At 37.6% G+C, this 20,295-nt stretch overlaps 1 protein-coding gene and 1 pseudogene across 1 annotated transcript; one reads left to right on the top strand and one right to left on the bottom strand.

Annotated features, from left to right (window-relative positions):
• LOC145776957 (uncharacterized) overlaps positions 1-20,295 on the top strand; it is an 868,661-nt pseudogene that overhangs the window by 414,394 nt on the left and 433,972 nt on the right.
• LOC145776922 (disintegrin and metalloproteinase domain-containing protein 19-like) lies at positions 1,923-20,280 on the bottom strand. The gene is made up of 18 exons (XM_082588158.1): positions 20,152-20,280; positions 19,695-19,840; positions 18,243-18,404; positions 16,747-16,829; positions 16,020-16,195; positions 15,490-15,581; positions 14,793-14,954; positions 14,253-14,429; positions 13,656-13,789; positions 12,400-12,588; positions 11,970-12,129; positions 10,108-10,222; positions 9,509-9,620; positions 8,904-9,120; positions 8,102-8,173; positions 4,726-4,906; positions 3,693-3,833; positions 1,923-3,446 (listed from the first exon to the last, which is right to left on the bottom strand). The coding sequence occupies exons 1-18, from the start codon at positions 20,246-20,248 to the stop codon at positions 3,418-3,420; spliced, it is 2,445 nt and encodes an 814-aa protein (XP_082444284.1). The 5' UTR covers positions 20,249-20,280; the 3' UTR covers positions 1,923-3,417.

Genomic DNA, 20,295 nt, shown 5'->3' with positions numbered 1-20,295 from the left:
GGGCGGCAGTGGCAATTACAAATTTAAAAGAAAATGATTTTCTTTTCCTGAGGACAGCACGCTTTTATAACTCCACTTAACTAGCTGACTCATTCGAAGGAAATGTATTCTACCGTACATTGCAAAGCATTCGATAGTTGTTGGAATTGACAAATGTATCAACAAACTCAAACATATCGTCGATGAACAAGTGAATAAAAAAATAACAGTTAACCTCTCAAGTAGGCTACATGTAGCTCCACACAGAGTGAAATTTACATGCCTTTTGACTCTTTTTTATTTCTTTAAAAGTAATGTCTTTTTAGACATTAGAATAAAAAAGAGTCAAAAGGCATGTAAATTTCACTCTGTGTGGAGCTACATGTACTTGAGAGGCTAACTGTTATTTTTTTATTCACTTGTTGATTCATTCATATCAGTTTGTATCCTATGTGGATCCTTCTCTGGTATCATGGGCCAATCCTATAGATGTTTGCTGGTACACCCCTTCATTTTCTTTGAATATCGTCGATGAGTTTGAAATTCCATGAAAATTTCATCGTATGTCTGTTGTGCAGTTGCGGGCATGTGGGACAAATTTAAACCATTTGTAGGCTACAACAATGACATTTTTCAAGACATTTTGGATGAGTTGGTACTTTTGACAGAAAGCCACACAGCAAACTTCAGCTGCAAACCAGAACGAACCACACCATAATCTCTACACAAGGAATCATTGATTGCAACTTTTGAAAGGTTTTTCCAAATAGTTTTGTGATGATTTTTTTGTGTTCCAGTAGAGCTACCTCCAACGGTTGCGCTTTGAGAACGTGGTTTTAACAATTATTGAAATTTGTAAAGAATTGTTTGCGCTCCAGTAAAACCGATTGAAAAGCCTAACTATACATGTTGTGCATCAATTCAGATGTCGCAAAATTTTATTATTTGATGCTGTGATCCGTAACTTTGCATTGCAAAAAGTCCAGAAAGGGTTGAATTAAACCAGGGATGTCCAAAGTTCGGCCCGCGGGCCAACTCCGGCCCACGAGACGTTTTTGTATGGCCCGCGCCTGTTGTTGTAGACAATGTGTTATTTTTGGCCTGCAGACACACAAAAATCATATAAATTCAACTTGCAGTTTTCAGAAAAATTATTGTGGCTGTTGACCCGCAAACACTTATTATCAAATCTGGCTCGCGTGGGAAAAAGTTTGGACACTCCTGAATTAAATGCTTGGTTGAACATTTTCGTTGCCTGTAGGCCTATTGTGTGTTTATAAAGCTTTCTATACAAAATAGTTAGCCTCAATACCATTTTTGCTGCAAGTGTAATCCAGTGATTAATTATATTAATGATTTTTACATTGAACGGAGTTCTTTTCATGCTGAGGAAAGTAGGCTAATTTCAGCTTAACACGAACATGCAACGCAATATTTGCTAAAAAATATTATTTTGGGGCCCATTTTTCGTATTGTTTCCCGACTAGTGCTGGCTTCTCTCGGAGGCCCTGATCCTCGGACTGACAAAACCTTGACAAGTAATTCTTGGTAATTTCGCATACTTGTTTTTGACGCAGAGCCGGTTACCGAGATTGACAAAGTGAAATTTTTCGATTGTTGAAGTGCTGTTGCTGGGGAAATATTCCATCCATTAGGTGACATACACTGAGTGGGCCCCTACACGGCTGTGTACAGGCCCACTCATTTTAGTTTCTATGTGTTTTGACTACCAGTATGTAAAATAAAAAAGTTACTACAGAAACTCGACAATTAATAGCTTAAATCACACAAAGCCTTATTTACTGCTTCCCAACCCCCCGACTGGGGGCCCACGCATTTTTAGTTGGTGCAGCGATTTTCGGCTTGTAGTTTCACATGTACGGTAACATTTAATATGGAATATTTTTCCATATTTGAAAATTTTTCTCGTTCGCTTTGCTCGCTCAGTTATATTTTATTCAACTAATCAGCGATGTTAGACAATGGGCATGCATAGTTTCAGAAGTGGTTATTAAGGGAGTAACCTAAAACGTATTCTGTGTTTCACAAAATAACTAACAAAATAATGTAACATTTCAAAGTATAAACATTACTTACTCAAATAACCTAGTTAATGAACAATTAGGCCTACATTGATAAATTTCAGTGTGAATGAAGATGATGATGCTTTTCTTAAATGCATTAGGCCTACTCAAAAAATGCATTAGGCTACTCAAGCGCACACCCCAAAAGCCAAACCAGCGCTCCTTGATCTTGACATTTCTTCGTTTTTGTAACTCGGAGGCCTAATCAACAGAATGCGAGAACAGTTATAAGGACGAGAATCATACTGCTCCGAAAATAGATCATGGATTGCTCATGTCAGTCCACAAAAATTCTTTCAATTGCACTAATATATCAACCGTAATAAATTTTACAGAACATTGTAAACAACAACTGCACATACAAACTATGACACTACTTGAATACTGCAGTATAGATTAACGGTTTGAAGAATGTGTAGATGTTTAGTAGCCTATTTCGCTATACTGCAAACTAAACGCAAAACGCAATACAAAACTATGGTTTGATATAGGCCTACTACATATAAACAATGAACTAACATATGAAACATATACAGAAGAATCAAGAACACTGGAAAAAGTTATGTACGAAATACCATAAAATTAGATATTTTTCAGGCGCTGTACCAGAACCGTGACACCAACCTAGACAGCAATTCAACCGTTTTTTACATTGATTCATCGTCTGCAATATAAAAATGGTTGATATGCGGTCTGAAAAATATTGCGATAAGACAGTGAGCGCAGAAGCCGTAAGTGCGAAGTTTGCTGGAGGGATTCTATTCGATTATACAGATAGGCTAAAGCGCAATAAGTCTGATAAATCATCTTTGAATTGGAATTATGACATTTTTACGCCTTTAATCGAATAAAATTTATTCAACTAATGTCCGCTGATAGGTCTCGCACTGATAGCTACTGCAATAACGGGTCTTGAGCTATAGGGAAGCGCCGTCTTGACCGGATACGCTTTCATCAGGCATGTTCTAAAATCTAAATGACATAACAAGCTAATCAGCCCCTTTCTGCAATGCTTAAACAATTGCAAGCGTTAAATTAATGTAAACAAATAACTGATTTGCTGGCCGAGGACCAGCGAAACACATCAAGGCTTATTTCGTTTAGGCCTACAACTATGCAGAGCAGCATATTGGTTAGAAGCAGAACAGTGTGAATATGTCACCTATTGATGCGACAAACGTTGTAGAAAAAGTGATATGTTGTCAAATTATCCAAGTCATCAACAACGAAATATAGCTGATGCTTTGCACTGCGCAAAATGTAAGAAAAGTTGCGGCAAGAATCAGCATTTGATTTTTTCATTTCGAAATTGTGTAATCTTGCTAGAACAATGGCTTGGTATTCACACTGACCGTCAAAAAGACGGGCTCTTTTCCAGTTTATCTGAAACAAAACAAACAGGCACTGTTGAATACACGTTGTAAAGCCTCCTGCGTTGGTTATCTTTCGAACACAATTTTTAAAAACGAAAAATAAACTATAGGTCTAATTTGCAGCTATCTTTGTAGACAAACCTGTCGAAAGTAGCATACATCTCTGTCTATGTAATTTCATTTTGTTTTCTTCATACTGATGTTAACATTTACCACTGGTCTAGTAGCTTGCATTTAAAAAATACTGTAAATCTACCTGAAAAATCTGTCCTGTCTCTGGTGCGAATGTTACTCGATTGACTACCTTTCCACTGACCGGGACTATTGAAATCGCTTCTTCCAGCAAATATAGACAAAGAAAACGCAACCAAAACTATGACCAAGACTAGCTGAAGATCTGCCCAAAGAAAAAAATCCTAAATCAAATATAACTGCAGTAGGCTACCACATATCGTTGTCTTCATTATTCTACTCTTCTACGAAAGGTCAAAGTGGACAAATGACAGCTCTGGCAGGACGTACAGCTGACAAACAATGGTTCCAGCAGGACGCACAGCTGATAAATGACGTTTTTTTTTTTGCATCTTGGTATAAACTACCAAGAAGGACAATCCAGACAAGGGATAGAAGGCCTACAGTGCCGTAACCTCACGTGTGTGCCAAAAGCAGGAAACGTACGTTGGGTGGCCTGAAACTACACAATTTAATTGAAATGCTCTATTTTGGCAATAAACACGTATAAGGCCAGAGTGTACTTTTTGATTCCCAGGAAACGATTTTCTTGGCCCCTGTTAGTTATATCCCTGTTTGAAATGTTGAGTTTTTTGTACAGCTATAAGGCAGTAGCCTTAATGCATGTCTGTTAACGGAACAGCGTGGGTATTTTCTTAAATTTGTCATTCTTGTATGCTACACCAACTTGTGATGAAAAAACTAACAGGCTGGCTCTGGGCTGACAGTGATTTACATGACCTATTGACAAAACAGAAACCAGGGCCAATTACAGTGGTAAAGTTGAAAGCAACGCTTTTAGATATCACGCTTTTTGATCCAACAAGCATAGGAAATAATTGTTTTAGTACGAGAAATAATCTTTTTAAGCTTTTAACCCACATAAAAAAGTGCCCATAAATCCGTTAATGTAGTGTTTGAAATTTGTAGCCTACAAATGGCACCAGAAACATTATGAATCGAAAAACAAAGTCGAAGTTCTACCAGACAAACACAAAAAAATAACTTTTTGACCGTTTTTTTGAAATTTCATTACAAAAAAAAACACTTAAATCTACCTGCAGATGTTCTACTGCTTCCCGAAGTCGTGAGGCTGTTGCCATTGTCCGCAGTGACACCGGCTTCATCGTCCAAACTGGGGCTTCCACCGCTGCTAATGCTTCCACCGGTGCCCGGTGTTCGACAATCTGGTGGAGCAAATCCGAAGTCGCAGTGGCACTGGCCAAGATTGTTACATTTCTGCAAAGTAGTCTAAATGTTAAGCTAACGAAAAGCTGAATTTCAACTATTGGCTTATTTCATACAAAAACAAACAGAAGTTACGTTACTGGGTAGACTACTTCAGTGAACAACACGACGAAGACACAACGCTCCGAAATTTTAGGTATGATATTCAGTAAAAAAAAAAAACAAGAACAAATTGACATTTAACATCGCACGAACAATATACAACCAGAATATTTTTAGTTAGAATCTTTTTTCGGAATAGCCGTAACTTAACGTGCCCCTGACAGGTTGGATCCAAGTATAGTAACTTTTTAAAGCATTTCCTAGCGCAGAATTATACTTAGCACAGCCAATTCACTTACGATAAATGCTTCTAAGTCTAACTTTTTAATAATTGCACCCAAGACCAACCAAAAATCAACTAATGTTGAAGTATTTTACGGCAATACCCAACTAAAAAATGTTCACACTGCTAAATACCTTGGTATCTTAATTGACAAAAATCTATCTTTTCTTCCTCATATTGATGCTCTATCTTCCAAACTCTCCAAATCTGTTGGCATACTCTCTAAATTAAAACATTGTTTATCTACCAAAGCTATGCTTCAGCTTTACTATTCTCTTGTGCATCCTTACCTAATATACGGACTGACAATTTGGGGGTCGTCATACAAAACACATATTGGAAAGCTTGGTGTTTTGCAAAATAAGGCAATCAAAGCTGTTGTGAAAGGCAAATGGGCTGACCATGTTACACCCTTTTATAAACAACTAAATATCCTAAAGTTAAAAGATCTGTACAACTTTGAAATTGCTAAGTTTATGTATCAGTTTAGTTTTAATTTATTACCCGACACTTTTCAAAACTACTTTAAAAAATGTAACCAAATTCACAACTTTTCTACTCGAAACTCGACCAACCTAGATTACTATTATTATCGATACACAACCACAAAACTACAACGCTCAATAAAATACTCTGGCGCAAAAATTTGGAATAATATATCAGATGAAATTCGCAAATCCTCATTCACAACTTTTAAAAGAATGTACAAAAAGAAAATTATTGACTCATATTAAACAAATGCTAAATTAACCTACTAATCAGTTTTTTGATTTCTTATCTTCTTGGACAGCTTCACCGTTATTTATGTATTATTATCTCTTTGTCTCAATTATTCAATTATAATTATCATTGATGAGTTAAGGGTGGCTGCTTGACTTGAAGACCTTGAACGGTCACTTCGCAGCCTCCCGCTGCTGTGATGCTACCATCATTTTTTACTCGTTTTTTTTTATTGTAAACTTTTCAACAGTTTTACTGTACATTGTGTTTTGATTTATTGTACATATTTTTCGCAGCGGCCAATAAACAAACAAACTACAAACTTAGCAAACTTTTTAATCTTAACCTCGTAGCTCGACTGGTTAGGGCGTAATTTATATCAAACGACTGTTCCGCAGCGCCACCACAGGCGAAACTCATATTTCACTGCTCTGGGACGACTTTGGTGGTATTACGTCATCCTAAGTGGGCGTCGTTAACGACGGATGAAACAAACGCTTCCTAGATGTAATTGGTGGATCACAGTTTGGTCGGAGTTGGTACAAACGGTTGCTTTTTTCAAAGATTTATTGTTTTTTACAGTTTAATAAAACTGTACTGGATACGTTCCTACAAAACCTAAAATATACTTGAAGTGAAAAATGAAGAAATTTACGAATCATCATTCATATTTAATTCATCATCACTATTCAAAAATAAATAAAAGTTCTCTCTCTCTCATCATGTGCCTTCAGTTGGCCATTGAAATCCGGTGTAACGGCCATCTGGATCTAGAAAATTGTTTCGGATTCACCAAACAATGCATGATGGCAGCACAATCCGATTGTTGCTTCCGAGAGCATCAAACTGAAAACTGCAAGCAGTGAGCTTTGCGCAATGCAAGTTGTCAGTGCCAGTGTTAACAAAATCTTAGTTATACAGTTACGTACATAGCAGAGTCTATACTCTATACATGTAAAAGCCTACTTTACCTGTGCAAGGGTACGTTTTTGTAAACGTTATTGTTTAGAAGTGCTGGAATCATTATCAGCAACTGGTTGCATCTTTACTTTTATAGATGGTATGGCAGATTTTTTCAAAATGTATAAAGTTCGCTCAAGCCCATTTTTACTTGAGTGGTATTAACAAAATCATCTTCATTGAAGTGAAGAGAACATAATGCGACTAGTTTTGTATGGCCCATCCCACTTTCGAACACTTGAAGAAAACTTTGACCATTTTCTTCTCAGCACCTTGTTTTGTGAGAAAGCGTGAAAAGAAAGCACAGCACGGTCTTTGTCACTGACACTGTCACATAAACAGCAATTTGTAGGCATTGCCTCAACCATAAATTAAAGGTAGGCTACTGTTTGGGAGATACTATTGTTACACTGCAATGGCTATAGCCAGATTAGGACAAATAAAAAAGTATCAAAATTGTAGCCCTATGAAACTGCAATTTCAATTGAACTGAGATGTTGTTTGATAAAAATAAACTCAACCTATTTGATCGAAACCTGATAGTAATAATAAGTTCACTTTTTCATTTCGGTAATTCTTAATTTGCACATGCTTTAGAGTTAGACCAACAGAGCCCCACACATTCACGTTTTGCAGTAGCCGTACTATACTTTACCAAGTCACCACAGAGAAAGAATGTATCCTTCCCGCTTACTGTGACGTCACAGCGGTGTTGCCGTTTTTATTTTCGTAATTGACTGATTGCCAGATTCGCCGAAAGTGAACGAAAGTTTGCAAGCGTGTAACTTAGTAACCTGTTGATATTTTTTACGATTTACTGGTCAGTAAAGTTTGTTAGTGTCATTATTTTTGTATCTTAGGTAAATTTACCGAATTTATTTACCTGTCAGAGGCACTTTAAGCAAATAAAGCAATTGCGTTAAAGTTGATATGCTTTCCTTTTTAATAAACGTTGCAAAATGCTGTAGCTTACATGTCGACTTAGGTGAGGTTATGAAATATGGAAACAATAAAAAAAATCAAAAAACGGTAACAGAATTACTTTAAACATAGCGTACAAAAGCTTTACAATTTTGCTTTATGGTAGGCCCATCACGTTTAAGTTACATCACTAGACGACGAAATGATACATTTTATAAAATAAAAAGTATGCATTCTAAATATTGTAACTACTTGCTTACCCCGTTTCCATTGCATGCTGATGCTGAACAAGTTGGAGCTCGAAAAGTTGTGCAAACACCACTTTGACACCACTGAGTATGAAAAGCTTTATGTTATCAAATGTATTTCGGGAAGGTTTTAAAATACAAATAAAATACTCACTATGTCTGTTAAACACAGTTATACTGAGTTCATGAATTACAAACATCAAAAACAATAGCCTAACTATGATGAGCAAGCAGGTTTAAAGTAGCTTACGTTATTTTGCGTAGCCCTCGCGTAGTCACGACCACCTTAAACAACACACAAGCGAATGGCCTTTGTCTCAATTTTGGACCAGGACCGAACAAAGCCCAATGGCGATGATATTACGGGTAACGGGGGCAGGCTTGGTAGAGCTGGAAGCCTCCAGCCCGGCCTCACACATTGGCGGCGGATCTATGATGATCGTCTCCCAATGAACTGCGGTGACATTGGGTTCTGGTAGCAAGACCCGTGTCTGGGCTGGCCTATCTAGGATTTCCCGCAGCCCACCCCACATGGGGAAGCCCCTAGAAAAGGTGGGGTAAACATCGGACACCGCAAATCTCATCTGGCCAGCTTGCCGCGGCTGGCGGATTACCCAAATAGCGGTCGACCTACACATATACCTATGAATACTAAGCTACCTTTCACAGTGGGAGCTTGGAACGTCCGTACACTACAAGACAAAAGCAACAATGACCGACCAGAACGTCGCACAGCTAACCAATGCTCGGACACGAGCTGGATCCGACGACAATGTTATTTTGCATTGAAGAGCTGTTTATATCTAAATATTACCTTTCCTGGAGCACAAACGGTCCCACTTCTTACTAATCCGGGATCTTTATCTTCGGAATCAGCACTGTCAAGAGACTTTAAAGATTTACAGTTGAAAATTGGACCCGATGTAGCAGAAGCATCCTTTCTGAAGCCGTTTGTAAATGAAGTCCGCGAGTCACCGACTATAGGTTTGGCGCTTCCTCCTAGGCACAAGAGTTTACCGCAGTCCACGTTTCTGAACAAATGGAGGAGTATTCTAATAACTGGGAACAGAAGGTTTTCTTGATAGTATAGCCTACCATGAAACTGAAACTATCGTCTTAAAGGTTTATTCAACAGCGGGTTTAAAAAAACTAAGAATATTTCTACAGTTTTGTCGAAGTAACCAATGAAAGAGAAAACAAACCATGCAAAATTTTTTCCGAAAAGGTTGTAACGTTAGTTAATTGTTGTTAACTAATGTTAACTAAATTTGAAATTTGATTTCACCAAATTACGACAAGTAAAGTTATTCAATAAGGTTAGCTTACATTTAAACACTTTATTATTAATGCTATCTTCAAAGGGCTGTCACATCCTACTTATTATTATTAGCTTGCGTAATATTTTATTTATCATCTTACTCCGCACTGCACTTCACAAAGCCAGTTCCAGAAGTATCGCGGCCACAGTTGCCATTCGCGTTGCCATAAGTATTAATGAACTGGTAGCATGTGGGTATGGCGTTCGTTGCAGCTTTGAAAAGAAAACCAGCATTGTTAATTATTTAACAATGGACGTTGAGAGGTTTGTGCTAAGAAGTCGCGTAGCCAAGGATGGAAGATGACTTTTTTTCTTGGTTTCCATAGTCGCTTTTTTTTATTGACGTGTGATGTTACGATAATTAAGTTAGCCCATGGCCATGGTTAGCCTTGTAATACAATTGAATACCTACCTATTAGTGGTTTAGTTGCAACGACGTCTTATTCAGACCTATCGCTATGAAAAGCAGTGATTTTGTGCCTGAATTGCGACAGTCATCACGAATTGTTATCAATGTTATGCCTGGGTGATGGCTGCTTGACTTGAAGACCTTGAATGGTCACTTCTCAGCCTCCCGTTGTTGTGATGCTAATATTGTGCATCTCAATTTAGTTATATTGTGATCATGTTCTAGTTATGTTGTATTTGCATTTAATATTATTTACTTGCAGCAACCAATAAATTGTGTTTTCTTTCTTACTTTCTCCCCATATATTCTGGCATTGCACATCATAAGTGAGACAAACGCCTCTATTGCATGATGCTTTTCCTTTCAAACAAGGAAGTCCATTTTCGAGAAACAAATTGTCTGGACACTAGAAGTAAATGAGTAATGATCGTCTTCAGTTTATTAGCCTACAATAAGCTTTTGTCACTTAAAATGGTAGGCTAAGACGGCAAATAAACAAAAAAACGTCACCATAACTTAACACTATTTACACGATATTCGTTCTACGATCATCGTTAATAAGCGTTGTGACCAGGGATGGAGGAACCATTTTAAAAGTAGGTGGGCCCAAAAGCGTAGCAGTCAAAGTTAATCAAACTTCTGGGGGGCGAAGCCCCCCAGACCCCCCATAACATTGTTGCATTCCTAATACTTCAAATCGTTTGTAGCCTAGATTGTATTTTCATGATTGCTTTTTGTGCCAACCAGCGAAAAATTTCCGTTTTGAGGCCCGATTTGGCCAAACAAATTACAAATTTTTTAAATTGCTCTATAGCACTCCACAAAATATGGCGATGTACACACAAATAAAAAGGCAAAATACACACACAGTTATAGGCTAATACCAACCTGGGAGAAATAATCTGCAGCAATATACAGTAGGCCTACGTGCATGCACTGCATAGTATGTAATGTTATCATTGTTTTAACCTTAAAAAACAATTAGATTGATTTATAGATTACTCCACCAATCACACGCAACCCCACCTACATGTGCTGCCCATCAACAGTTGGGCTCAACAGAAAAGTTTGAAGATTAGATTTCATCATTCACAGGCCAACAAAAAATTTTTTTTTAATAGGCACGGCATGTGAGAGTAATTTTAGGGTATTTCGAGGCCCCTGATTCCGAAAATGCACTTGCTTTTTTTCAAATTGGCTCTAATTTTTGAGATACAGCAAAAACATTTTTTTTTGCAATTTTGAGCCCCTATAAATTTAACGTCGTGTCGTTTATTACATAGACAAAACTGAAAGTAATCCCAGGCACACTTCTGAGTTTTATAAACGCTATTTGGAACCAATCACGTTGAATACAACCCAAACAAACGGCTATTTAACGTTTACTGGCCTAGTAACAATCAAAATACGACGTGAAGCAAGCCTTAAGATACAATATTAAGATGTAGAATATATATATCTTGTGCTTTGCGTTAATATATTTGTTGACTTCAACAGTATCAGAGTTACTAACTAAGCTACTAAGTACAAACAACAAAATACATAGGCTACATTGTTTGGCCTAACAAACTAGACGAATAAGCAAAACAAAGCCATCGATGAACAAAAGCAATTCTTTATTACGGTAGGCCTACTATAGCCTACTGAGCAACACCCATCAAGGTACGAAGGCCATTTACCGTATATAATTACAGAATACAAAGTTGTGTTCTTCAATAAAGTAGCTGCTTAAAATTTTATCCTTGTTTCGGAAGAACGTAATCTTGGTTCGAAATTCAATTCCTGGTAGTTTCGAAAATTCGAAAAAACTAAGTGCATTTTTGGAATCAGGGGCCCTGAAATACTTTAAATTGACTCTCACCTTTTGTGCCAAATTTTTTTTGTTGGCCTGTGTAATCAAACTAGTGTGTATGAGTGAAGAGCTTTTTTTGGAACTCCTTCTCTAATTTGCCGTTTTCGCTACCTTTTCAAAGAAATTTGGCTTTCAAAAGTGGGTGGGCCAGGCCCACCCAGAAAATAAAGTAGGTGGGCCCAGGCCCACGAGGCCCACATGGTTCTTCCATCCCTGGTTGTGACGTGATAATTAATTGCTCAAAAAGACAAAATAATTATCCAGGTTCTTGACTATTCTACGGCACATCACAAATACTTACGTTAGGAGAATTGCCGCTACAATATTCAGGTAAATCACATTCGTTATCAGCCGCTCTGCATCTTCTGCCAGCAGAAGCAAACCGGCAATTATTGCAGCAAAGTCCGTCATCACAAATTGATCCCTGCTTTAGCTTACAAGTAGCAGCGTCACAGCATAAGCTGAAATTTAAAACGTGGAAAAACAGCTTGCATATCGATCTACATAAGGAAACTTGCAAACTTTTGGAACCAAGCATTTACAACTAAAAAAATAATAAATTATCCGGCTATTGAGTGTGACTTCATACGACTTCTCAGCTCCTACCAAACGTTTGGGCTTCCATTTGTTTTAAAACGTTTGCTACAACCCTGTGTTGCATTGAGACATTCACCTAACCTTTCAATCCTTCTTAACCAGATGGAATGGCGTAAACTATTGCACACACCAACCTTTTGCAGAACGCTGGCTTCCCACAGTCGCATTCTTCACCTCGTTCAACAATGTCATTGCCACACTCAGCTCCGGTAAAAATTCTCGAAGGTGGAGGTACGTTTACTAAGCAGTTCAGTAAACCTAATTTTGCGCTTTGCTTGAGATAATCTTTGCTGCAATCTGTCCAATCTTTCACGCTTTTAGAGCTGCAAGGATAAAACGCGTTGTATTTGTATACGTTATGATTAAATCCTTCTTCCTGATTGGTAAACCTTAGAGTTTACCAGTTTATTATTGTAACTGTCTCCGCCGCCAGTGTAGCCAAACCGCTTGGCATCCGCTGGCTTCGATCAGTTTTTCAACAAGGTTGATGACATGTGAAGAGAGGGGCGTTCTTCCCGGCTATCAGCACAAGGCTGAGCACTCGCTAGTACAGCGAGCAGCTGCGATTCGCTAACCATAACGGTGTAGCTTCCACGCAAGCCATTCAGACTTTCCAATCAACGATATGTTTCTTTAGCCGGGAAGAACGCCCCTCTCTTCACATGTCCTCTGCCCTGGCGCCTGCTGGTTTTGTTGGCTCTTTCTTTGTTTCCACAAAGATAAGAGTTGAACTGACTGGTAGAGCGGTGGTCGAATATCATTGTGGCAGAATTGGTGGTGCGGTGCTGGCGGGCCCAGCCTCATGGGCGAGGCGCGGTGTCTGTCGCTGTCAATTCTTGCTACAAATCGGCTGCCGAGAAACATAAGGTTGATGATTGTTGTGATTATCATCAAAACCGATGCATTTTTCTAAAAGCTACATGCTAAGTTTACAACTATTAAAAACCTATATTTTTTCGCGTAGTGAGTGTCCTTGTTTAAAACTTTGTTGAAAATGGTCTCTTGCATGTCAAAGGCACACTTTCCAAACAAGTGCGAAAAACATGCATGGACCATTTCTCCCATTTTTGTTTTCTGATAGCACCCCTCGAGAATTGAGTTACTTTTGGGTTTTTTCTGGTTTAAGCAATGATTAAAATATTGCTAATTTGAATACAACAATCCAATCTCTAAACATAATTTATTAAAAAATCTACTTCGCTAGAACATAATAGCATTTTCATTCACTAGGCTGCGTAAAAACGGACGAAAAAGTTTAGCAATAAAAAAAGAAAAAGGCAAAACATACGTAAAACGAACAAACAAAGCAAATTCTGATGATAAATTGTTACACACACGTAGGCTAATGTTCTATTCTTACAATTCTATTTTATCTTAGTTTATAGCTCACCCTGCCTTGCTCGCCATTATACAATCACTTGCAGCAGGGCATACGCAACCGGTACTATCATGTTCTATCGCAAAGTTGTGACCTATCTCATGAGCCACTGTAGCAGCTACTCTGATGAGGTTGTTGCTACGATCCTGTTAGACATAGACCTAATGTACATAAACATGTAATGTAAAACCCAGCTTAAAGTAGAGGTTATAGGAATGTAAACACTATATGTTTAGAGAGAGTTTGGATATAAAAAAATAGTCCTCGTGCAGTTATGCTACTGCAGGAGACATCTTGAATTTCATTTTCAGTTTTTATATGAGAAAATATCTAAAAGCAACATTCGGTATTTTGAGCAGAAAGAAAAATCTAGTAAAATACCTTGTAATACAAAGCAGTTCATTGCGGCTTTTTGATGCATTTCATGTAAAAGAAGCAAGACTTAATGTCATGTACGTTTTATCAATTTTTTTGAAAAATACGCACTATTTACTTTATTTCAAAAGGCATTATGACGCTTCCTAACATGAACGCAGTCTATATGATTTATCAAAAACTCCATGTAGCGTATAAGCTAATGTGTTATTTATAATCATCCCGAAAGTTCACCTCACTAACTCCTCCAGATAAAGGACCACACATTGTGCCAACGGAAGCCATAGCGACAACAAAGCCGTCAAAATCACCACCATGCAGCAGATAAACGTTGTCCGCGTAAACCCAAGGTGAGGTGGCAAGTTGACTGCTCGCTTGACGTTGACGGTATTTCAAAAACCTATCCAAGACCTGGAGAGCGTAACTGTCAGCGTTTTTGTAATGTTGGTTGGAAGAGGAAGAGTCAAGTATTGTTGGGCAGCTCAAAGTGTCAAACCTTTAAAATAACCTAGTAGCCTACAATTAGATCTAGGCTACTATGTTACCGTTCTCTAAATCATTTTCAATTTAAAATTATTAGTGTCCATGACAAAGACAAAATGTTTTGTTGAAAAACTTCTATCTTATTTTCATTTATAAGCCTATTTGTTGTGTTTGCATAATTGTTTAAATCGTTGCTTGTTTTTGTTTTTTTATGGTACAAATAAGTGTAGGCTGTTCTCTATCAAAGCTCCATAAGTGTATCTTATCATTGCTTCAAGCATTTCATCTCACCTGACTAGCACTGTCTGATACAGAGATTTTGTCTGAACTGGCCCAAATTTCGACACCTGAAAGAATCACCCGAATTCCTAGTTTCTGGAAAAATGAGTCAAGATGATTGGCAACTTCCTTTACGTGGTTCTCAGTGGCACTTGAAGATCCGAGCCTTGTCACCTGGAGAAATACAAAACCGTTGTAGAAAAGAGTCTTCGAACAGATTTCAAGTGCAGTGACTTAAAAACGAAATTTAAACTTAAAATCAACCACCATTGCATATCGAAAGCGCAACCCATTTTTTCACCCCAGTCGTCGTCGTCTGATAATTTGAGGTCGAGAGTCTATACTCTCTCAAACTATTCATCATTAACCTAGTTATATTTTTTAAGAATACATTAACAGGCTGTGCGAAAGCTACCAGTCGTTGATCTCAGTGTAGGCTGACAAACGTGCAGACCTTCTACTCTATTTGACACAATCGTGCATGATATGGTCCTGAGGTCTGTTCCTCAGCATCACATTCACAGAAAAAAGATGAAATCATTGAAAAACCACTCACACCAACATAACTTGTCTTAAATTTAATAACAAGCATGAAACCGGCTACGTCTGACTTCGAAGCCGAATGCCTTATTAGCATTTTCTTTGATTTTGAAGGTGGAAAGATTTCTAGTTTTATTCATTAGCAATTAGCACTTAAACAGATACGTACAAGCGCATTGTCAGCTACAAGTAGAAGTTCAAGAAACTTCTTCTCATTAAGAACGTTTCTTTTTTGTCTTGGTTTTGACACGTTCGTAAGCTCTGCATACACAGAAAAAAGTCAATTTTGTTTTGTAAAAGTATTTTCAGTTATTTTATCAGCTTTAGTAGACAGTCTATGAGAGAAAAGAATTGGAAGATAAACCGTGTTCTTATGTTTTTTAAATCTGTATATTTTTTCTAGGTTTCTTTATGTGACGCATCGTTATGGAAAAATAGCTAAACAGTAGTTGTTCTATTATCTCCATTTCCCAGCTTCCATTAAACGGATCATAAAACAGACGGCATATTTTTTTTAATTTGTAAATTTATGATTTTTTAAATGTTTTTATTCAAATTCTCTTCCTCGTTGAATGCATGCTCACTGTGTCTGTATGTACGCTATACATCGCACCATGGGTGCAATACGTAAAACCAGGAGACTATTTTGTGTGTTATTTTTGATTTTAACAGCTTGATAAAATCGTTATATAGACGTACCTTGATGTGACTTGAAAACTGACAGGAAGCTTTGCGAAGGACTTGGATTTTCACAGGTGCCTTCTGGTTTATCGGATATCATATCTTTAGAGTGGTAAGCAACATATTGAACATGCTGGTTATGCAGCGCTAGTGGTTCGAACACGATAGTACCGACCGGAAGAATTATACTTCCTCTAAAAAAAGTGTAGAAAACTTTGTATTTGAAAATACCGGTAGGCTACAATACTTAAAAGGAGAGTTTTGCTTTTGTGATTTATTTGCATAAATTGTAGATTAAAGTTCCATAAAGAATATCGTGATCACAAGGTATGAAAGTAAAAAGGCTACAATAATTTAGAATACTTTTTGTAGTGGAATGAACCACAAATACTTAAAGTTGAAGTTTCTTATACTAAAACGCAGCTGTAGATTACAAACTAACTGCTTGCTGATTATTTTGTCCCCACATTGCCTTAAGTTAGATTTTGGTTCCATTTATTCTAAATTTTACTTTAGTTTTATTTGATCAAGAGATACAACTTTTTTCCAAAACACCACTATCAGTTTTCATCTTACTTTTCAGAAAAGTTGCATTTGTTACAAACATTCGGTCTATTTGGAATAAACCTTCTAATGGAGAGCAAGCCTACAATTTGTTTTCTAAACTTTGGACCTAAATCTAGCACTCAGTGTTATTTAACGCGGTGTATAGGCCTAGAAAATTTAAGCTATTACAGACACATACTTAAGCCCATGACATGTGCTCATAATGATTTGACTACCAGGGATTCCTCTGACGTGGCCTTGGTAGTAGCAATGATTCTGTTCCTGAAAGATGATGAAAGTAAATAAACCAACCACGTAACCTGATATGTCGTTAAAGAAACACGTCTTTCAAGGAGATCACGTGACAAACTTTAAAAAGAAAACTTTCTAAAATGTTTGTGTGATTTTCTTTATGATAATCATGTAGCCTAATCTGAGGGGATGAAAAGATAAGGTTCTCGTTGTACAAAGGACTAAGCCATCGGCACTAACAAGAGTAGGATAGCCAGTTCCTTTCTCTAGGCCGCTTTTCCTTCAGCAACTACGTCAACTCAATTTATCACACCTTGGATAGAGGTGAGCGGTATTTTTCAACAACCAGCTTGAGCTGAGAATCGAACCAGGGTTGTATGATTAGATAGCGAGCTCCTTATCCGCTGCGCCATCCCATCACTACAAACCTCTTTCTATAGGCCTACAATGCAAATGTGAAAAAAAAAATCAAAAAGATTAGCACCACTTTCAATTAGAACTGACGCCAGCAGTATATTGTACAATCCGGGAACTGTGTGAAATCAAAGGTATTGCAACTTTCGTTTATTTTCCTCGAATACTTGCGCTTAGTTTATGTCGGCTTGATGGCAGCTTTCCACACGCTCTGAGCCTGGAGGAGGCTGTTTCGAGGCTCCCTTTCCTCAGGTCGTCTGCACTATCTTTTTCGGCCATCCACGTAAATTACGCCCCTCCACTTACAGCGACTGAACCTTCTTAAGCCAAGTCTGCTCTTCCATTCGTTTTACACGGCCAAGCCAATTAAGTCTCCCTTATTACACGACCTCTTCTACTTGGTGGATGCCAAGTTTTTTCAGCTCTTCACTTGGTATAAACTTATTTTATCCGTCAATCACTGTGAGCATATCCACCTTACCATAGTTGACTGGCCACATCTCAATAGTAAAAGTATTTCACTTCTGACACACATGTTGTAAAAGTGTTTTCGAATTTGAAAAAGAATATTGCTCCTCACCAGAACAGGAAGCTCTGGAAATTCGTCCATATGGTATAAGAAATTATATGCACACATTGTTTTAAAAGATGGAATAGCCTGCTAGTGCACGTAGGCATTTTTTGCAATTAAAATTCGAATTGTGATAATCAAAGCTGCAAATTCTTGGAAAACTTAAAAAATAGAAGTTCCTTATTAATGTAAGCTTGAACTTATCTTTTTTTTAAATTTGTTTTGAAACGTTGCCATAGCCTATACAGCAGCCTACTTGCAAACTCATCATTATTCAGGAATAGTTTATGTTTTGCTGATCATCAAGTTAAAATGCAAATGATCGAACTTAAAGTTACAAATACTGAGAATGAAGAAGTCAAACTTCTACTCGAATGAAATTAAACGGTTTCGAAATACGAATTCCAACAAAAACTATCTAGTTTGCAGCCCAAGTGGAAAGCTAAAGACTAATTTACATTTAGTGAAGGTCGGTGCAACTTCAGCTTTCCATTTTCAGAATAACTCATCACGTGGTATGATTCAGGTAGCAACTCTTCATTGATAGAAACGTCAAGCATGAGTGTCTTGCCTTCAAAATCGATTGTGAAGTAAGCCTTCCGTACGTGAAAGCCAACTTGCTGAAAATAAAAATAGTAAACCGACAAGACATATACTTTATCGTTGGTCCATGAATATTAAATTGTTGTCTCTCTCTGCTTGTGTATGTTACATGTACTGAAGAGCAATGGTTAAATTTGTGCAGAATAAAAAATGCTGCAAAGGAGGTAACGAGCCACTTTTTATACCAATTTTGCATTCTCACGCAACCCATAAGTGATCCGGGAAGTTTGGAACTTGGTATTGTCAGAGCATGACCAACAAAAGGTTACTTGATTACACAAAAATAGAAGATCTTCTAACTATGACAAAACTATATCCAATTGCAGCAATAATAAAATCAAAAGTTTTAAAACTGTTTGGCCACACTAAAAGATCACAATTCGGAATCAGCAAAGTTTGCACAGAAGGCAAAGTAGAAGGAAAAAGAAAACGTGGCAGACAACCAAAACGGTGGCAAGACAACATTCAATCATGGACCGGACTCCACTTGACGACACTGGGCGAGTTGGCTCAAAATCGCCACTCTTGGAAGCAAATAAGCCATGTTGATGCGCAATCTGCCGCAGGCGGAGATAACGACTGATGATAATTGTCAGAGGAATTTTCTGTAGCTTACGTTCCTGGAGTGATGTCTACCGTGAAATGTCAAGCAAAATGACACTGACCAAAAAGTACTTCCTCTATAAACTGTCATTGCTGCATGTTTATTAACTCGCTTTTGCTGATAATAATTAACTCGTAAACAAGTAAGAAAATATGACACTTTAGCATTATGCCTTGCCTGTTAATTTTTGGTTAAGCACCGGACTTAAGACCAGGCGGCTCTGGGGATGTGCGCTTGAGCAACGCATTTTCAGGACTGCTCTCCAGTTTGCGGCACGTGGTAGGCCTAAATGGAATAATTCTCCAGCAACAACATTTTAATAATCGAAAACTTCACTCTGTTAGTTTCGGTAACCGGTCCTGCGTCAAAAGCCTCTACAAGTATGCGAAACTACCAAGAATAACCTATCAAGGTTTTGTCAGTCCGAAGATAAAGATACAAAACGAAACCCTGCGGACAGCCTTTTTGGGGTAAAGTTTTTTCAAAACAAAACAACCAGCTTGTAAACACATGTAGGCTATTTTGATTTAGAAGACAGCTCGAAATTTATTACCACTTGAATCTATTTAATGGTAATTTTCTGGTGATCGAACTATTGATCGGGCACCATGATCTATTTCACTTACCGTAAACATTAAGCGCATTTAACTTACAGAAAAAATTAAAGTAAAATCAAGAATGCATTCAACAGAAAATTTCTTACGTTTTGTATTTCAGTCGAAAGACTGACTTTTTTACTTTGGCGTTGATAATCTTCATATTGGACAGGCTCAACTATTTCATAGCTTTTCAGTGTATGCAGCAAGGGATGATCAACTGCGGGAGATGTTTTCACAATAGTTGCCTCACCTACAAATATTATTAATAGATTTTCCTCAAACTTCTAACCTTGTGAATATAATTCTCTGTCAAACTATGATACGACTGCACAGTTACATAAGCCTATGGTTTCCTTACTAACGCAAATTTTGCTAAAAAATATTTATACTTTATAACCACTTTATTGCTCGATCATAAGTAGTCAGACAATCTCACTAAAACGGTAGTATTTCACAACGTAAGTCAATACATTACAAACTCTGATTCGGAGGGCAATAAACGTTCAATTGATTGCTGAGCTTTGAGTCGATCTAAGAAACTGTAGCCTGTAGCCTACTTACCAAGCTTTTGACTTTCCATAATATAAACTTTCTCAAGTGTCACAACCTCCAAGACAAGAATGAACTGCACAGTCAGCATACACAAACAACGCTTCATAATTAACTAATTAAACAACTTAACATAGGCCTACTACTTACTACTTA

This window comes from Aplidium turbinatum, chromosome 9 (assembly GCF_918807975.1).
Source record: "Aplidium turbinatum chromosome 9, kaAplTurb1.1, whole genome shotgun sequence".
NCBI classification, from domain to species: domain Eukaryota; kingdom Metazoa; phylum Chordata; class Ascidiacea; order Aplousobranchia; family Polyclinidae; genus Aplidium; species Aplidium turbinatum.
This window is presented reverse-complemented; position numbering and strand designations above follow the sequence as displayed.

Bases quoted from the DNA above. Each gene is read 5' to 3' on its own strand.
- LOC145776922 (XM_082588158.1), bottom strand. From the start codon at position 20,248: ATGAAGCGTTGTTTGTGTATGCTGACTGTGCAGTTCATTCTTGTCTTG. The intron at 18,405-19,694 runs GTAAGAAATTTT...TTTTATTTTCAG, and splicing joins TTTCGACTGAAATACAAAAC to CAAGTTGGCTTTCACGTACG. The intron at 4,907-8,101 runs GTAAGCAAGTAG...ACTACTTTGCAG, and splicing joins CAGCATGCAATGGAAACGGG to AAATGTAACAATCTTGGCCA.